Below are 20,523 nucleotides of genomic sequence, written 5' to 3'. Positions count from 1 at the left end.
ACTTCTTAGCTGTATTTTCTTTAGCTTGAGTTCAATACTTGGATCTCTTCTAGGAACTGGGCTGTGATAAAACTGTACCCTGATGTTTGTTATGTTTATTTTTTTTCATATTCTTTACTTTTGGCTTTCCCTTTCTTTGGATAAATAGGCTTAATTTTGCAGAAGCAGGCTTTGTAGATATTCAGTTATCCTTCTGGCCACTCATACACAACTTGACAAGTGGGAAAAAAAAAACCCCCACCTAAAACCAACTAAACAAAAACTACTGTGTCATTACCATTTTCTTTGATGCCCCTCACTTCTTCCTACACCTTTCCAGGAGGGAAAATAATGCAATCAGTTTATTTGTCTGTTAAAGCACATTAGAAATAGTCTCCCTTTCCCACCTGTAGACTGTCAAATGCCATCTCCAGTTGTTTTAGTGATACAGAAGTAACACCTGAGCCAAGCTCTGAGCAGGACTCAGCCAGCCGACAGGTAGGGGGAGAAGCATATCTAAGCGGGTACCCTCCTACGGTGAGACAGAGTTTAGTATTTTTAGGCAAACGAAATAAGGCCGGAGCAGATGAAGCATGGCCCAGCAAGAAGCCAGGGGGTTCACACCAGGCTGAGTAAACAGCAGAACCTGTCAACCTCGCCAAGATCGAGGCTTTATTCTAACAGAAACAGGAAGCCACAGAGAGGTTTTAGGCAGGAAACTGTCGGGCCTGACGTTAAATGGCCCCTCTGGTTGCCGTGTGGTTAATGAGCCGGAGCAAGAGCAGCAGCGGAAGGCCAGTCGGGGGGCTGGGAACCTGGCGCAGGCGAGAGGTCAGGGCAGCGTGGGGCAGAGAAACGGACGCGGACTGGCGTCCGCCTGGCTTGGGGTGGCTTCCGTGGGTTAGGGGAGGATAAGGAAGGATGCTTCTGTATGCCCTGGGTTTTCTCTGGCCCGGCAACTGGAGAGGGAGGCTTATCTACTAAGACCAGAGCACGTGGGAGGAGGGGCAGAACGGGGGGGGGCAGGCCACGCGCTGTGAAGGTTAGCGGGGTTCAAAGCGGTAGTCGACAGACGGCCCGGGATGGGAGCGCGGCAGAGGGGATGCAGTCGGCAGCCACGTGATGGCCGCGTGGAGAGAAAGAGCAATTAGAGGATCATTTTATAAAAGATATAAAGGTCTAACCAATGTGTCGTATACTTGAAACTAATAAAATAACCTTTTTTTTAAAGAAAGTGTGGTTGTGAACCCATTAAAATGGACATCCCTGTGTGACAGCCAAGTATCAAGTAGAGTTGGTGAAATAATCGGAAAGTTCACAAATGAGGTCAGGGCTGGAAATACAAACTGTGAACCTCTCATACGAGATATTCACGGACAGTATTCGAGGCAAAAGGCACGGATAAGATCACCGAGGGGGCAGGGACCCTCCCATTCAGAGACTTCATTCTGAAGGGTCTGCCCTCTCCGACACCACAACCACAGAGACCAAGGTGGGGCTCGTCCCCAGCTGCCACTGTTTGGTTTTACAGGAGGTTCTTTCTGTAAAGTCATTTTTTCTTTCCCCATTCCTTCACGCCCTGTTTTAGAACCAAAATAGTTCAAGAGGACTGTCAATGCAAATTTCTAAAAGGTTTACAGGAAAAAAATGTAGTTTGCATTAAAAATAAAAACAACACAGAACCGAAAGTCTCACGAAAAGCTAAAGAGAAAGTTTACTAAAATAATTCTTAACCATCTCCTTTTTACTCTTATTCTTTTTTCTAGCCAGCTCCTATTACTCTTACTTTGACTTATTACATGTATGATATAATAGGTCCTGTAAATATTTGCTTCGCTCACTGTGTTTGTATTTTATATATGTTTGTGTATGTGATACACACACACAGTCTTTTCCTAGAATGTATGCTTATTCGTGGCAAATGAAATGCAAGCTTCTGGAGGGCAGATACCTTGTAGGAAAGCTGGCATAACACAATAATCGGTAGCTATTTAATAAATATTGCTGCCTGCTGAGGGCAGCAGGAGCTATACGATTATGTTGGATATAATAATGATACCCTACATTAATATTTTTTTATGCATTCACTTCAAGTTTTGAAGTCAACCTTTACTTTATGCACTCTAATGCTATCTTTTGCAGTGTTCCAGATTTTGGCCTCTCAACTAAGGCAATTAATTAATCTATGATTTCGATCCCGTCCGATCTCGGAAGCTAAGCAGGGTCGGGCCTGGTTACTACTTGGATGGGAGACCACCTAAGAAGACCAGGTGCTGTGGGCATAAAAAATAAAAAATAAGGGATTTAAGCTGACAAGGTCCTTGCAATCTGCGAGGTCAACCAAGGGCTGCCTCACCTAAAAAAAAAAAAAAAAAAAATCTATGATTTCATTATTATTCTGGCTAAAAATATTTAGGCATAAGTGACGTTCACTTCTGATGTGCTAAAACTGTATGAGCGGCATTACAAACATGTAAAATTATATTACTTGGTATCTGCGCAAAGATCTACCCTAGCACATTTGTAGATAAAGGCATGACAGTTCATGAATTTGTTAGGAACTTACTATATTACAATTCTATGCATTTCAGAGCTTGGTCTCCAGAAAAGGGATCATCCAACAAATGTTGAAGGCTTTGTCGGTTGTTTATTAAGCCATCTTGGAATTTTAAAACTGGCAGCATGTGGTATAAGAAAATATCACGACACAACCCCACTCCTATCCCTGGGGCTGGATAGCCACTTTGGCCATTTCTGCTGCTGAGCCTCCAAAGAATGAGAGAGAAGGGCTGCAGACCATGAATGAATGATTCTCCTTCTCTGTTGTGAGTGACGAACAAGCTCTGAGCCGCTTTCTAGCAAAATCGAGGCAAAACTTTTACTTTATTTATTAAAGAAAATATTTTTTGGGAGAATAATACGATTTTAACAGTAAGTCATGGAAAGGAAATTTGAATTTACTGATCTAGTTATCTTGTGACATCTGAAAAGTCGATTTAGAAACGCAACAAAATCACAGGATTATAAGTCTCTCTTCTAGTCCCACAAATTAACAAGGCTTTGTTATTGGCATTTTGAATTACCTTCTAGTACATTTTTAAAGTCATTTTCAGCAACAATTATCACCTTTCATGCTGATCCAATAGAATAAGCCCATTTGGAAACATGATTTATTTAAAAATATCAGCGTACAAGAATAGCCATACCAATGGATGCAGAGAAAAATTACTAAAGTCATGTAAGCTTTAGCTATACTAGTAGGAGAATGATTTTGAGAGGAAAATATTGCTGATATTCTTGTTTAAAAAGCATACAAGGAATCTGGACCACAGGACAATGCATATTAGATTACTGCACGTTTGCATAACATAAGCCAAGCTATAAGCACATAACAGAGGAGGCGCAGGAGAAAGGATTCTGTTATGCAAGAAAAATTTCAAGAGCAGAAGGTAGCACAAAAGAAATACCTTAAGATCTCGCCTCTCCAGATGCAAAAGTTCAGCCCCTCTGATGTCATGACGATGAAGGTTTCCTTGTACTCTCCCAAATTGAGCAGATCCAGCCAAGCGGCAACTTCCTCTGTGCCCCATTTCTGAACTACCAAAGTTAAGAGCAAAACCCCCTTAATTTCTACATGCTCAATGCATTACAAAGCAAAGGTTGGCCAGAGAAGATGCAAAACAGAGTATAGCGGCAGTGCTAGCAAAGGGCAAGGTTAAAAGTGCCATTTCAACAAAACTACAACTCCATTTTTTCTCATGCACGTTACAGACTATCAATCAACACAAGGATGTGATTACACAAAGCCATGCACGGCAGTACACCTGTGTCCTTAGCTTTAGCTCAACTTCCTCCTTTAAGCCACCCAAACTACACAGTGTGCACAAAAAAAGTTATTTCTCACGATTAGGATCAGTAGTACAAGGTCTAAAAAAGTTCTGATGATTTCCTTAAGACCATATATGAAACTACAGTTTAATTAGCTACCAATGCTAATTCAAATTTGAAATCTGACATGGGGTGCTCAGTTTTACAAACACCTGCTTCAGGTCTTGCTGACTTCAAGCATTGCCTTTACTGATCCTATGACTATTGATAGTTATAAAAATAATGGATCGTTAAATCGATTTAACGTCATCTAAAAACTGTCAACACTACTCAGATTAGTTGGACTGTTGTTTTTCGGTATGTATCATCATTCTTTTATATATTTTATTCAACACCAATTAGCTTAATAAAGCCTACTTATCTGCCATATTTGGTTTTAAAATGCCCTTCAACAGCTGCTTTGCAATAGCTGACTTTTGATTGCCAAAAATTAGGGGATATATCACTTTTAAAATGAGAACACTAACTCAAAAGACTGACAAGTCGATTTGATTGTGAAGGGCACCTACCATCATAGACACAGAACTCAAAAGTGCTTCAGCACACGTACAGCATGAAACTGAATCTCTAGAAAAGTGGGAAGGGAACCAGAAAGACAACTTCGAAGAGCGAGTTTAATCTTTCTCATTATACTGAGAATGCAAATGTCACAATGGACTGTCATTACCGAGGGCTGAAATGGTGTAGTGAGTCCTTAAAACAGGAGAAAGAGGATATATAACTTTAGGTGGAAAATATATTTAGTAAGCTAAAGGAATATATGAAAGTTTCTATGTTCTACTTATCAAAATGATCTAGATTTTGAACTACGATGAAGAAAAACAAGTTACATGCTGATGCCTCGAACTGATGTTGAGCAAGATAAAGACCCATCAAAATAGATGCACTGACATTCACCAAACATGTAATAGAAGCACGTCAGCGACCACCTCGTTTTTCTTTTCAAACTACAGATTCTTACTGATATTTGCACATATTTAAGGTGTGGCATCATTTTTACTACGGTAAAATGGGCATTCCATAAACCCATCATTTTGACCGCTTTACAGTGGCATTTAGTAGACTCAAGCGCTACGTGACGATCGCCTGGATCTAGTTCCAGGACGTTTTCGTCGCCTTGGCGACGTCGCTCTAGTGAGTTATTTTCCCGTACTGTTCCGCCGTCCCTGCCAGCGCGGGCCACCTACCAGGCTGTGGGCTCGTCTTCTGCTTGGGGACCTTTTCCTTTTTAAACTTCGGCACTATACGAAACACCGTGCTCCTGCTGTTCCTCTTGGCGCAGTCCACGGGAGGCTCCTGTTGGCAGCGAGAAGAGGGTTTTCTCAGGAGTGAGAAGGAAAAGCTGCTCTAACGTTAGCGACGACACAGGAATAGGCTACAAACGCAAAGCATCGTGGACGTGATAACTTCTTGAAAAAAATTCCCAATGCCTCTGAGAGTGTGCCGATTCGCGGAAGGGACCTCGGTCCCCATAAAGGCCCTTTCTTGCTTGCTTGTTCGAGAACAGCACAAATAAGAGTAGCATTCAGGATTTGTTTTCCCCTGGATATCTCTGTTACAAAAGATGAGTTTGAATTCTATTGTCTTAAAGTCTTTGTTTATAAAGAAACAGGCCGAGTCTTACGTACCTCGTCCTCGTTTGGGTGTAAGATGTAATAAAGCCACGGGATCTCTCTTAACTTCTGTAACTCCATCTCCACGGAATGTAAGGCACTGGACACCCGCTCTTCGTGCGGCGATTCCAAATGCTATTCACCAGCAGATTAAAAGACAAAGCAAAACGACACTCAGTGCTGGGCTCCTAGAGAACACATTATTTTATTTTGACAATGAGCATCCTCATTTCTTATTAGGCTAGACTATGTTGTTGTTGTTGTTGTAGTTGTTTTTAATATAAAGGGATATAAAAAAGAAAAATTATCTTATACTGAGTTCATTGGAAAAAAAAGTCTGGATAGATTTATCCTTACTTCTCACAGATGATGTAAGTAGCCAGTGTGACTTCTGCACTAGTGAGTAATCTCATTATTCTACTTCTTTGTGGCAAAAATCCTTCTGATTTACATATCAGGTGAACGAAAAATAGTATCTTCAAAATTGATCAAAAGTAACTCATATATTAAGAACTACTTGGCACAAAAATCTCATGAAAAATTAAAATAATGAGTTGAGAAAAAAAGTTCCACGAATCTCAGAAAAATCGGGGGTGAAAAGTAGTATAAATTAGGGCAAAACAAAAAGTGAAATGGCTTGTACTCTTAAAGAGACTTTATCTGGTCACCTATTTATCCACCCATTTGAAGCAGTCATTAAAAAGCACTTACGAATTCATTAAGCGAATAAAGATACAATAAACGCCGTTGTGCGCAGCACTAGAAGGAAGGTGACTGAATTCTAGTCCTGGCCTTTTACTAACTAGGAGCCCAGGGACAGTTCATTGACACAGGAGTCTTACTTTCCTCCTCAATAAACAGTAGAATTTATTAGGGTATTTCTAGGGTCTCTTCCAGCTAATCAATACTTTAATAAATTATGATTGTAGAGTGCTACATATAGGTTCACGGAATTTTATAATGAAAGTTAAGAGAGAATGTTACTGTTCTTTACTACAGACGTTATATTTTTTTCCCTTATTACTTAAGGTATCTACCATTTTTAGTAGTTAATAAAAATATGGAGATTCTCCACCCAGTCATATGAAATTTACCACTTTCTTTTTAGTCTATATTTCTTATAAAATCGATGAAATGGTTACTGCATATTAATTCTAGAATCAAAACAAAGAGCAAGCCTGCTCTCAAATATGATGGACTCTTTATTGTAATACCGATATTGTCAAAGGTTTTGATAAAATTTACTGGTCTACATTTTAAACCAAATATCCATTTTTGACAATGACAGAATAATTACAAGTGTGTCTGTGGGGGAGGTTCTTCTATATTAACATAATTGATAAATATTAAGCAAATAACACTCAATGGATACTTTCGGCGCAGAAAATTAAATAGAGTGAGTGATGCTTCTAGTTCTTGTCAATTGGAAATTGTCTTAAATATACTTCAAATAACACAAAGAACCCATGTTCTCCGTCCAAAAAGTGGGACCAAAGTCACAGCTCAGTGATTTCCTATAGGGCTAATTTTAGAAGAGCAGTGAGAAGATTCTGGTTAACAAAAGAGGTACCGACAATTGCCAAAAGATGGTTCCACGGGTTTAATCGAAAGATATAACTGACGTTTCTTCCGACAGTTTCTTGTCATTGCCATAGCAGAGGCAGCCAGCCACCTCTTGCCTTAAGGAAGTTGCATTTCCGTTTCCTCTGGAATTGCGTGAGGGCAGTGGACTTTGGGTAGCCCTTTAGCTTCTCTTTTCAGAGTAAAGGATGCTCTGAGGGCGGCACTCTCCTGGACCCCAGTCAGATCCCGACCACAGTCACTTATTAGCTGGGTAGGCTAACTACCCAACTTTGCCCACTGTGGGAGATATCAGGACCTTTACTATCACTTTTACTTAAGTGTATCTTTTCCAAAGCAAGAGATAAAATTACATTCAAGAGAAATTTTTTAAAGATCATCACCTATCAATTAAGCGGAATTGTTACAAGTTAGAAAAAATAGATGATGCATTAGGGAGGCTTTGTATAGTTACAACAGCATGTGTGACTAACTCACAATCGAACGCTAGGTGGCGGAAAGACCCCATATGCTAGAACGTTTGAAAACAGTGAGGGAATGAAGGCTGGCAGGGCCAGGGCTCCGGGCAAACCAGTCAGGACATCTGCAATCTTCTAGCACTTATGCTTGAGATCCAGGGACTGTGGTCAGATGCAGACTTGACCTAAACGTCATTTCCAGCACCAATCTGAGTTCATCTAGGGATGTGGCTAGTTCTTGAAATTTGGTTCTTAAACACTGAGTCTAGAAAGTGTCGTCTTTTAAGCAAATCTAGAAAACCATACCAATCATATTTTAATATTAATTTTGAGAACAAACCATGATTACTTTTCTGCAATAATGAGTTACTGGTACCCAAGGGCTGTCTAGCACACTTTATAAAGCTCGATCGAGTCTCTTGAAGCTGACTGGGGAGAGCAGGTTTATATAAAACACGCTGGCACCTTGAGGGGGAATCTCTGGTTAGCCTGAACCGTAGCTCCCAGGTTTAGCCACATCTTTTCTTGAAGGCAAAAGCTAGGTAAAAAGGTAGCGCTAAGGATGGAGACCTTCTCTAAGGAGAAGAACCTGACAGGTGCACACACCCTAAGGTAAGACCCATACATTTATCATCACGCTTCTGTGATCCATCATTTCTTTTCCTTACCAGAGGAACCCTGCCAACTAGTAAAGATTCTGTTTCATTATATAGCGCCTTCACATTGATGGCTATTTCCATGGCAGTGTCTCTCGTAAGACTCTAGGAAAAAAAGATCAAAGACAAGTAGTTCTGTATGAAACTGGGATTCGATCATCAGCAAATACTTTAAATTTTATTCTTCTAACTTCAATTTACATCACAAACATACTTTAAAATCTACCAAAGTTCTATTATAATGGTGCAATTTCACAGCCATATTTATTAGCATAATTACTCTTCTAATTCTTCCATCGCGGAACTGAAAGAATGCAGGGAGCACACTAAGGACCATGTCTCCTATGGACAAACACGTATGTGCTCGCAACAACGCATACGTGTTCTTGTAAAAAAAAAAAAAAGCAGTTCCAACCAGACTCTGGCTTTTCAGACTTTAGACTTTAACCCTGAAGACCAGCACTTATTTGTATAGTAATTTAAGTAACTTAAATTGAATAATTAAAAGAATAAAATAATGCTATCTGTTTTGTCTGCACTATAGCCTTTTATCATGTATCACATTTTAAAAGTTATATTCTATCTATTCTATTAACTTCTACATAAAAAATGTTACAAAAGTTCTAAAGTTTTAAGTTCTACATTCAAGTTATCAAAGTTACCAATTTAATAAAACGAAATGAAGTAAAAATAATTTCAGTGCACGACTTCAAAAATGAACGGACATCTTTAATAAAATGCATGATATCTAGATTTGCTCTTTATCAAGGTGCGGGGTGGGGGGGAGGTACAATAAGAAATAAGGATTTAGTTAAAGGGAGAAGGAGTAGAAGGAAGATGGCAAGGTGACAAGTGACTGAAAGTGAGATAGAGAAAAAGAAGAGAATTTAAGAGCAGAGATAGAAAAACAGCAGGAAGAGGAAAATAAAAGAAAAATTGGGCCACGAATTTACCATAAGTTTCTGGCAGAGACTCATGCAAACAACATCATGTTTTTTCAAGGGCATGGCACATTATAGCATCAAAACACATGTGTAACACTAAGGACCTGTGGCATGAGAATTGACCAGTGGCTCCTCACCTCTGGGAACCGGGGGTTGGCTTTATTCAGGGCGTGGGAGCAGGCATTCACGGCGTGGGCCAGTTCCTGCTCCAAAAGACAGTGGATTGTAGCTGCATCGCAAATCCTGAAAGCAACAATGAAACATGAACAAACACTTTTTTGAACATTGCTGATTTTTCTGAAGCGTAGAAGTGGTAGAATAAAACAAGTAAAAAAAAAAGGTCATTAAGGGAAATTTGAAAAAAAATGACTGCTCAATTGTGAATGTCACAGGGTAGATTTACAAAATTCAAACCCCACTGCAACAAAAAATACTAAACCCCAAATCTTTATATAAAAAGTTGGGCTTTGAATCAGAGACAAACATATTGAGGTGCTATTTAGAAAAAAACAAAATATAGTCACACTTCGTTTTTCAGTATCATTGGAAAGTGAGAGGGGTCCCCAATGTAGACAGTGGCAACTTATCTTTTATTCACTGAAACTTCAACCGGAACAAATACGACAGATTACGGGAAGGACATTGCCATGTTTATCATCTATATGCCAAGTGCTTTAAATACATTATCTAATTTAATATTCGCAACGTAAAAAGTAGCTGTGATGAATATCGTCTACGTATAGATGAAGACACTGAGGCTCAGAGAGATTTGGTAGGTACACAAAGCTGAGAAGTGACAGAGCCAGGATTTGAACCTATGTCTATCCAACTCCAGAGCCTGTGTGCCTCAGTCCTCTGGAACCAAAACTGCCAAGGATAGTCCTAGAAAGACAAACTCTGGAGGGCAGGAAGGCCAAGGAAGAGAATGGAGGAAAAGTTCCGCCGATGAGAGAGAATGCAGACCACTCAACCCCTTTGTGTTTCTCGCATCTTCCAGGAGAATGATCTTCCATCTAGAAAGGGTAGAATAAAAAAAAAAAAAAGAAGCCCCGTACTGCTGAATCAAGAGTAAAAGAAAGAGTATAATTCTTAAGGATCATACAACTGGTGTCCAAGGCCTAAAGGGACGTGCACATGTCACTTCGGCATTACTACTAACCTTGAGAATCAGGAAGGTTATTTATCAGAATAGAGACGGTTAAATGTTATTCTAATTTTCAAAGAAAGAGAAAGAGGTCAATTAACTTCAGATCAACATTTCCAACTGCCAGCTGAATCTCCTCCTAGATATTTCTAACATAACGAATAACTCCAACATGGAATGCATCGTTTTCTCTCTCAAACTCTGCTCCTCTTCCTGAAAATGATGACCTCATCAAACGCACCACAATCCACCCAGCCATTCACTAGAAACCTCAGGGTCGTCCTGTCTAATTCACACCCAGATGCCAATTTTGGATCCGAACCTATCTGAAATCTCTCTTCTCCTTTCCATCTCTCCTGCCTCGGCCCATCGTTTCCTGTCGAGGCCATTTGGACAGTGCTGACCCCGCCCCAGCTTTGCTGTCCTGCAGACGATGGTCCACACTGCTTCCAGACTTGTCCGGATAAAGATCTGGTCTCTCCTCATCTCTCCATCCGCATTTTCTACACCAATGTATCGGTCACCCTGCACGCACGCTGCTCTGGGCAGCTGTCCCTCACTGTATCTGGCCTCCTCTGTGTGACCACAGCGCCCCCTGAGTGACCTGTGACCACTTCGACCACACTTCTCCCCTCTACGACTCAGCCAGCAAATTATGGAGCCTGCAACGCAGTCACCTTGCCATTCCCAGTGTCTAAAATGGTGGTTAGCACATGGAAGAGGCTCAAAATACTTGCTGAATATTAAATGAATAAATTCTGAAAATTGATGAGTAAGCCTGATTTTCATCTTTTGCAAATTTAAAAAAACTGATGGGGAACCGAACTCAGTTGACCAAAACCAAGTCTGGCCAAGCTTCACTTCCTTTTTTCGATAAGGTTATTTGGTTAATTGATAGGATGATAATACAGGAAGTATATTTTGGTTTCGAGAAAATGCTGTAGTTCTATTTTTAATTTTTGAGGAAACTTCATACTCTTTTCCATGATGTGTTAATTAGCTTGCCTGTAGTAACTATTTTACAGTGTATACATATGTCAAACCATTGCATGGTATATATTAAATATATATAATTTTTATGTCAATTATATCTCGATAAATCTGGGGGAAAATTGGACTCCATAGTAAGTTGTCTGTAGAATCTAAAAGAGATGTATTTACTCTAAGACGAGTATCTCTGTGGATAAGAAGCTAAGGTGTACAATAACACTGTTATTATTATAATGCAGCTAAGTGGACTTAGCTGACTAGTCATTTTCTCTACATTTCTTCTAAGCTCCTTAGTATCTGGCCATTATCATATTTCATTCTAATTTTGAATGTTGCTATCCACCAGTAGGGAGTATATACCTTTTCTTTTACACCTCTAACATCCAGTACATTCTAGGAGGCTAACAAATATTTAAGGAGGAGAATGAGGAACGAGAGAGGGGGAGCAGATGGTGTGTTGGAGGGAGGAGAAAGGGAGTGAGTGAGCCCCGGCACCACTGAGCTTTGTTTCCTTCTCTGCTTTTCCGACATCCTAAGCGGTCCCCGGATGAAGGTACAGACAGAACAGAACAGCTGCCATTGACAGAACCCAAACTGTGCCAGACGTGAAAGGCTGTGGATGGTGGGTCTCATCTAACACTGACCACGACCCGGTCAGGTGGCTCTCGTCACTCTCATTTGGCAGATAAGACTCAGGGAAAGGGGAAGGAAGAAAGTTGTCCACGGTCTCTCCTCCCTTCTGAAGCTTACTCCTGGGTCATCGTGATTTTCATCTGTTTCACACTCACGGAACTCATTTTTTCCTCTTCCCTTTCCGTCTACTGAAATCAGTTTCTGTGCGGTCCCGGAGCCGCGTGACAATCTGGCAGAGGCTGATGCTTGGAGTCTTCCCGGCCACCCGCCCCCGACTCTCCTTGGTGGGGCCGGGTTAATGTTTATACTTCCTGCTACGTTCCATTGACATTTAATTCAGAGTTAATTATAGGGCAGCATATCAGGGAGCAGTTCTGCATAGAGACTGTGTGTCAACCGGGGAACTAAACGTAATGGAAAGCGAGCTGTGTGGCAGGGCGGGTCAGGCAAGGTCTCCCCGTGTTTCAGGAAGTTCCAGGCTGTTCTGCAGAGAGCACGGGTGGGGACGCTTGTGTCAGAGGGGACCCGGTGAAGGAGAACAGCGAACACTGAGGCGGTAAGGGGAAGGGGAGGACATGCACCATTTCTAGCTACCCCCGACAACTGAAATGACGTATGCAAACTAACGAGAGGGGACCGGCCAGGACCGGGGGCCGCCAGACCTGGTGATGAGCTCCTCCGCCGCCTGGGAACACAGCTGCATCTGCGACACCTCCTCCGTCGCCAGGTCAATAGCATGTTGGATGTACAAATGCGTCCGAAGAACTGGTTTACCAGAATCGCACTTCTGCTTATCTTCCCAAGATTTCAGAGTGCTTTCGAAAGCCTATTCAAAATCAATATCACAATGAATTGTCAGGGTAGAGCTCGGAGGTCCAAATCAATGTGCGTTTCGATGCTCTATGAATGACTTTGAAACTACTATTTCTTTTTTCCCAATCGAACACCTCATTAAATAAATCATAAGTACAAAGCACATACTTTAAAAGTTTTTCCGGTGTATCACGATAAATAAAAAGTAATGTAATAGATGCTGATGAATATATCACTAAAAAGTTAAAACAAGACAGCTTCCATCTTTACTATTGTATGTATAATAGATGGGAGGGACACTGGCAATCTTATTTGTTATGTGTGTGACCTTAATTAAAAATGCACAATATTTGCACGCTGTCAAATATTCTGGAAAAGGCAAAAATATAGAGATATTGTAAAGACCGGTGGTTGCGAGGGGCTGGGGTAAGGGAGGGACGGATGAATAGGAAGAGCACAGAAATTTTTAGGTCAGTGAAACTATTCTGCATCTTCTTGGATGGTAGATATAAGTGATTATACATTCGTCAAAGCCCACAGAATGTACAACACAGATGGTGATGTAAACTACGGACTTGAGTTAACAATACTGTCATCAGTATTGGCTCATCAATTTTAATAAATGGACTAATACGAGATACTAATAATAGGGAAATTTAGGTGCTTGTTGAAGAGCCGATGAGCTATGTGAGAACGGAATTGGAATGCTCTCTACATTCTGTTCAATTTTTCTGTAGACCTAAAAAAAAAAATCGGCCTATTAATTTTTTAAAAAACTAAATAAACTAAATAAAACTTGCCTGACCCGCCCTGCCTTTGTTCATATTTAAAACCACAAAGACTTCAAGGTCAGATTGAAAAGACAATTTAAATATCTTTCCTTGGTTTCTATTTTTTTTATAACAATTTAAGATTTTTTCAAACAGGCTTGATAAAACCGAGAAGCGTGTTTGCAGTACATACCCTGTCCCTCGTTAGCATCTGAGCTCTGTTTTTGTGCACGATTTTGATGATGCCTGGAGGCTGCACCCACGCTTCGCCATCCACCTGTACTGGGACTCCCTCGTCGCCAAAGATAGTGATTTTTACTGTACGGCACTGAAAGAAAACAGGTCATTTTAGAGTGCGAATCATCCCGAGACACTGACACTCAATCTGCATTCGAGCTTGACCTTTAGTCCATTCTGTGGGATGGCAGGTTATGATTTTGCACTTATGATGGCACAGTAACAACGGACATGACGAGAAAGTCACAATTTTACCGATGAATATACAGCGTAGAGTCATTAGAGACAGCTTCCCCAGTGGCCCGCGCAGCGAAGGCAGGCAGGACCCCGTGGGAAGACAAACCTGGGCTATTCGGTGATGCTGCAGCTTAATGACCCTTGACACTGCCATTTGCACGCTGTCAAATACTGCGACGACTTCTAAGATCTTGTCATCAAACGATGGTGCAGCAAATATCTGAAAGTAAACACTACGTTACGAAGTGGCACATTGAGCAACATAAACTCTGCAGTACACATAATTTTTTGAAAAGCCATAAAATTAGTAAGCAAGAAAGGAAGTAAATATTACCAGGAAATGATCATTCAAGGACCAAAAAAATCACTGAAGATGACTTAAACATAATAAAAAATGGTTTTAAGGCCCAGATGGCTATAATACTCATGCCTCCTCATAAAGCACTCTCTGGACTAGTAAATTATTACATTTCCAAATAATTCATCTTGGTTATAAAATGTATTAAATACCTATTCATAGATGACTCAGATGTCTCGATAAAATGATGCAGGTAATTTTATGAACCCTAAAATCCCGGAAAGGTGACACAGATTTCGTAAGGTTAAAGCTAGCACGCATGTGGATGATCCAGGTCACCTGGAATGTTCTATGGGCACAATCCCAAGGTGTTACGAGCAGCGTGCATACGTGTTTACGTCCTTAACATGACAACTTTAAGGACGTGAGAACACGGAAGTGGGCACCTCGGGATAAGAATCAGGTAGGCTTACTTTGCTTTGATGTTAACTTCGTTTCCACAAAATTAATTTAACCTAAAAATTTCAATTTCACCTGTATTACTTTGTCCCTTTTACTCTCGTTTACCTTGCATAAATAATTACGCCTCTGAAAAAAAATTCAGTATCAAGCAGTATCCTAATTAAAACTTTCATTGAAAATATCAGGACACAAATTTGCAAGCATCGATAACTCATCATTTTTGTTATCAGACAGCCTAGTTTTAAACCCTGTCTCTACTGCTTATGAACGGTGTGTACTTTGTGTCAGTTTCTTCATTGGTATAATTTAGATGAAAATTGTAGGTATTAAATAATGAATGTGTAACTCTCAGAACACTGTTTGACTACCTACTAGGTAGGTAGGTGGGTAGGAAGGTTCAAGGAAAGTTAGCTTTTTAAAATCTTAATCTCACTGATTTCTTCCCCTTAAAAGATTTAAGAGTAGTGACAGGCTGACAAAAATTTGACTGCCAATGTTAGTTTTTATACTCCAATAGGATTAGAATATAGTCACGTGAAAATTACAAATACTTTCCAATTTATTTTATACTTTAAGCCTGCTTACTTATTTAAAAGTCCTGAGAAAATGGATCAGTGAGAACCATTATATCACAAGCCTCAATCAAAGGGCCTATCATTCAATGTATGTGACTCTTCAAACAAAGATCAAGTTATACTTCTCATTTTTATGTTACATGGACTTTAATAATTGTTCCCTCTTCTTTCGAATATTATTTTCAGAACAATTACATTTTTTAGGTTGTGGTTTTTCCTTTTCTAATATAGGAAACTATAAAAAGAAAATGAAAATAGCCGTAAACTTCAATAGCCAAATGAGTCCTCTTGACATTTCAAAAAATCAAAAGGATAATATCACATAAACTTAGAAAATTAAAAGTATAGAAAAGTATTTCGGTAGGTAGAATAATGTCCCCCTCCCCATCCTAAAACTGTCCATGTTCTGATCCCCTGAACCTGTAAATGTTACCTTACATGCCAAGAGAGACTTTGCAGATGTGACTCAATTAGGGACCTTGAGCGGGGGCATTATCCTTGTTAGCGGGGGGGGAGGAAGTGTAATCCCAAAGATCACATTAAAAGTAGAAGAGGGGGCAGAAGAGCAGCAGGATGCCACATGAGGAAGACTCAAGCCGCTTTTGTGGGCTTTGGCGATGGAGGAGGGGGCCACAAGCCAAGGAACGTGGGCGGCCGCTAGAATCATCAAAAAGCAAGGAAATACTTACATCGTCCTCTTTAGTTCCTCCCCAAAAGTTAGTGCCTCCGGCATAGCTGGGGATGTTCAGCACTGCTATTCCTTGCAGACTGGGGAGAGGAATGTACTGGCCGTCGCACTGTAAGGTAAAAGGCTTGGGGGTTAGATGGAAAGAGCAAAGCCGCTAGCTCGGAAGCCACTAGAACACCAAACACGAAGGATGGTGGAGGGAAGTGTGCTGGGAATGTGTGCTCTCCTGCAAATAGATTCCTACACACCACCTTAAAGTATAAGTATAGCAGAAGTTGTTATAGAAAACCAAATTAAACAAACAAACAAAAAGAACATTCCTACCTCTTCTTTCAACCAAAATCAGGCAGTACTTTTCTTGAGCTTTTATTTCCAGGTCACTTATGATATCTTCACTTGTACTACAATCACCTTTGTACTTATTTGAAACATTCTTTTGAAAGCAGTGTCCATGAGGGTGGACTCTGGGTCCTAACCATCTCGTGTGCACCTCTCACTACTCCTGGTATTTTGCTGGTGATCTGTAATTAGCTGGTGACTGGTTAAACTCAAGTAGCCAGAACCAAAACCAAACAAACCCACATGTATGTTGGGAAGTATCTTATACTCTGTCTTCTAATTAACCATTTAGATGAAAATTAAATTACCACTTAAGGAAAAAAAAATATCATATGAGTGATGAAGTAATTATAGATGCATGTGAATGAATTCTTATTGAATAGAGGGTTTAAGCCTCCATTTTAAAAGAGAAGAGCTTGCAGGGTCACACTTCAAATAAATGCTATATTTTTTATATAATCCTTACAGTAAAAATATTAATACAACTTAACAAAAATTGCATTTTAATGACCAAGCAAAATTACCTGCAGTCTTAGAACAAATGAGAATTGTCTGAACTCATTTTTTCAACCATTTTCAATAACTGAGAATACATTATATTTGATTTACCCCCACAGGCTTTTTTTACAATTCCTTTTTTACTTTTTCATGAAATACACTGCAGTCCAGCACCTAGAGCCATTCCTGGCACATAGCTCATGCTTGATGTGTACTTGTCAAAGGAATGAACATTAAGTATCTAGTAAAACAATAAACTTTCTCTGAAACCAATAAACTCAACAGGTATCTTTGTATACTTTAGAAAATGTTTGAATCATATAAGTAACTTAGAGAAAATGGAAAAAAAATCTATCTCTGTAAATATAAAAGAAATATTTTTAAAGACAATTCCGAGCAATTAAAGATTTTATAATAAAGGCCATTATGACAAGCTCACAATTAACATTATATTCCATATTGAAAAGCTGAAAAAGTTTTTTCCTCTAAGATCAGGAATAAGACAAAGATGCCCACGCTCATCGCTTCTACTCAACATAGAATTGAAAGTCCTAGCCAGAGCAATTAAAAAAAAAAAGAAAGAAAAGGCATCTAAATTGGAAAGAAAGAAGTAAAACTGTCACTATTTAAAGATGACATGATATTATATATAGAAAACTCTTAAGACTCCATAAAAAACTGTTAGAACTAATAAGTAAATTCAATAGAGTTTCGGGATATCAAATCAATACTCAAAAGTTGTTGCATTTCTTTATACTAATAATGAACTAATGAAGACAGTTTTTAGAAATTCTATTTATAACAGCATCGAAAAGAATAAAATATATAGAAATAAATATAACCAAGGAGATGAAAGACCTGAGTACTGAAAACTAAAAGACATTAATGAAGGAAACTGAAGACACAAATGAGTGGAAAGATAGTCCGTGTTCATAGGGTAAATGAATTAATAGTGTTAAAATGTCTATACTACCCAAAGCAATCTACAGATTCCATGTTATCCCTATCAAAATTCCAATGGCATTTTTCATAGAACTAGAACAATCTTAACATTTGTATGTGACTACGAAAGATCCTGAACAGCCAAAGCAATCTTGAGAAAGGAAAACAAAGTTGGAGGCATCACACTCCCTGATTTCAAACTATATTACGAAGCTATAGCAATTAAAAAAGTATTGTATTGCCATAAAGATGGACACATCGATCAATGGAACAGAACAGAGAATCCAGAAATAAACCCATGCATACAGGGTCTTTTCATGACAAAGGAGCTAAGAATACACAGTGGAGAAGGGAAAGTCTCTTCAATAAACGGTGCTGAGAAAATGGGACATCCACATACAAAAGAATGAAATTAGACCACTGTCTTATACCACACACAAAAGTTAATTCAAAATGAATTAAAGACTTGAACATAAACCTGAAGCCATAAAAATCCTGGAAGGAAAAAGAGGTGGTAACCTCCTTGACAAAGGTATTGGTGATGATTTTTTGAATCGGACACCAAAGCAAAAGCAACAGATGCAAAAAAAAAGGAAAACGAAACAAAACAAAACAAAAAATAAGTGGGAGACATCAAACTGAAAAGCTCTGCACAGCAAAAGAAATCATCAACCAAATAAAAAGGCAACCTATTGAATGGGAGAAAATAATTGCAAATTACATATCTGATAGGGACTAATAGCCAAAATATATAAAAAACTCATGTAACTCAATAGCAAAAAATAATCTGACTAAAAAATAGGTAGAAGTTCTGAATAGACATTTTTCCTAGAAGACATATAGATGACCGACAGATATACAAAAGGTGCTCAACATCACTAATTATCAGGGAAATGCAAATCAAAACCACAATGAGATACTACTTCATACCCATTAGAATGGCTAGTATCCATAAGACAAAGAATAGTGTTGGTGAGGATGTGGAGCAAAGGGAACCCCTGTGCACTGTTGGTGGGAATATAAATTGGTGCAACTATGGAAAACAGTCTGGAGGTTCCTCAAAAAATTAAAAATAGAACTATCATATGATCCAGCAATTCCACTTCTGGGTACTTATCAAAAGAAAATGAAAACACTAAATTTGAAAAGATACATGCGTCCCCATGTTCACCGCAGCTCTATTTACAATAGCCAAAGTATGGAAGATATGGAAACAACCCAAGTGTCCAATGATGCATAAATGGATAAAGAAAATGTGGTGTATATAGATAATGCAATATTATTCAGCCACTTAACGATAACAATACCTTGAGGGCATTATGCTAAGTGAAATAAGTCAGAGTTGGACAAATACCACATGAGCTCTCTTAAATATGTTTGTCTAAAAACAAACAAACAAACAAACAAACAAAGCTCACAGATACAGAGAACAGATTGGTGGTGGCAACAGTCAGGGTTGGGGGAGGCAAGAAATGGGTGACCTTTTTCTTAGTTCAAATAAATTGATTTAAAATTAAAAGGCTGAAAGAAATTTAAAAATTTAAAAATTCAGAGCAGTCTTAATGATTTATAAACAAATACACTTTATTTGGAAGAATGGTATGAAAATGGTGAACATTTTCAGAAGGAAGTTCCATCTCGACTGCTTAATTTAACACACTCCCTAATGGTTTAAAAAATATTTCGCTAATTTAGTTTAATATTAATGGTTTCTTTCATAAGTCTATGCATTTTATACGATGTAGTTAAAAACGATAATCAGAGAGGAGATCCATGGTTTCACCAGCATGCCGAAGGGGCCCAGGGTCAGAAAGAGTTAGGAACCCCTGTTAAGTGGACAGTAAAATGCAGCTGTGTAAATAACACGGCCTCATTCAGACTTTGGGCCATGAGGAGAAAAGGCTAGAAATACTATTTCTGAAAGGTAATCCAGCCATTCTGATTCCAGATAGTTCCCTAAATCTTAAAGATAGCTGGCTACGGGGCTTGATCCCAGAACTTACTAAATTACGGTAAAGTGATTATTTACCTGTCTGTTTCTTCAAGACGGGGGCGAGAATTACACATCACAAAGGATATGCATAACCGAGGATAACAAAGATGAATACAACTTCCTACCTGTACATAAGGAGAGTATGGACTAAAGAGAGTACGGCCACTAGGGGACCAGATAAGAAAATAAATGACACAGTTCAATACACAGGAGAGAAGCCAAATTGATCGGGGATGGGGCCATCAAGGACAGTGTTTACTAAGTGTGAACTTGCCTGATTTTGCACCTTTTCGGCCAGTAACACCTACCTTAATTCTACAGGCATTGCTAAATCGAGCTAGCTGATCAAGCAGCCATGCTCTAGAGTGGAAGGTATCAGATGTTTATCTTTAGTTGATAATGAATGAGCTACACACCTCTTTAATCCACACTCCAGTGTTAAGATAAAACCTACCATAATAACGCTGTGTTTAAGTCACTGAGCTGTAGACTTAGGATTTGTTCACTTTTCGGTTTGTAGCATATGCCTTAATTAGAAATAACCGGTTAAGGTGCAAAAAAATAAAATTCACTGAAATTAGCAGACTCTTCAGAGGCATTTCTCCAATCTTTTTTTTCCCTGTTATTGGAAGAGATTAAATAACTTTTGCCATCCTTAATTTCCTAGTTAAATTAGTAAAAAAATACTTAAAATCTTAAGTGATCACAATCTTTTTCTTTCATTAACTTGTTAAAAATAACTGGAACAAAAAAATACTTTTACAGACTCGATTTATGATGAATGT

At 39.1% G+C, this 20,523-nt stretch overlaps 1 protein-coding gene across 1 annotated transcript in view; it reads right to left on the bottom strand.

Annotated features, from left to right (window-relative positions):
• Window positions 1-20,523, bottom strand: part of DGKH (diacylglycerol kinase eta) — a 163,123-nt gene that overhangs the window by 13,725 nt on the left and 128,875 nt on the right. The window contains 10 exon segments of the mRNA XM_039877212.1: window positions 3,447-3,502; window positions 3,505-3,576; window positions 5,055-5,163; window positions 5,496-5,615; window positions 8,188-8,280; window positions 9,257-9,362; window positions 12,549-12,712; window positions 13,663-13,797; window positions 14,050-14,163; window positions 15,968-16,075. Of these exon segments, the coding sequence (XP_039733146.1) occupies window positions 3,447-3,502; window positions 3,505-3,576; window positions 5,055-5,163; window positions 5,496-5,615; window positions 8,188-8,280; window positions 9,257-9,362; window positions 12,549-12,712; window positions 13,663-13,797; window positions 14,050-14,163; window positions 15,968-16,075 (1,077 nt within the window).

Source organism: Pteropus medius, unplaced genomic scaffold (assembly GCF_902729225.1).
Source record: "Pteropus medius unplaced genomic scaffold, Ma_sr-lr_union100, whole genome shotgun sequence".
NCBI lineage: Eukaryota > Metazoa > Chordata > Mammalia > Chiroptera > Pteropodidae > Pteropus > Pteropus medius.
The sequence above is the reverse complement of the archived record's forward strand: the minus strand, read 5'-3'. Positions and strand labels throughout refer to the sequence as shown.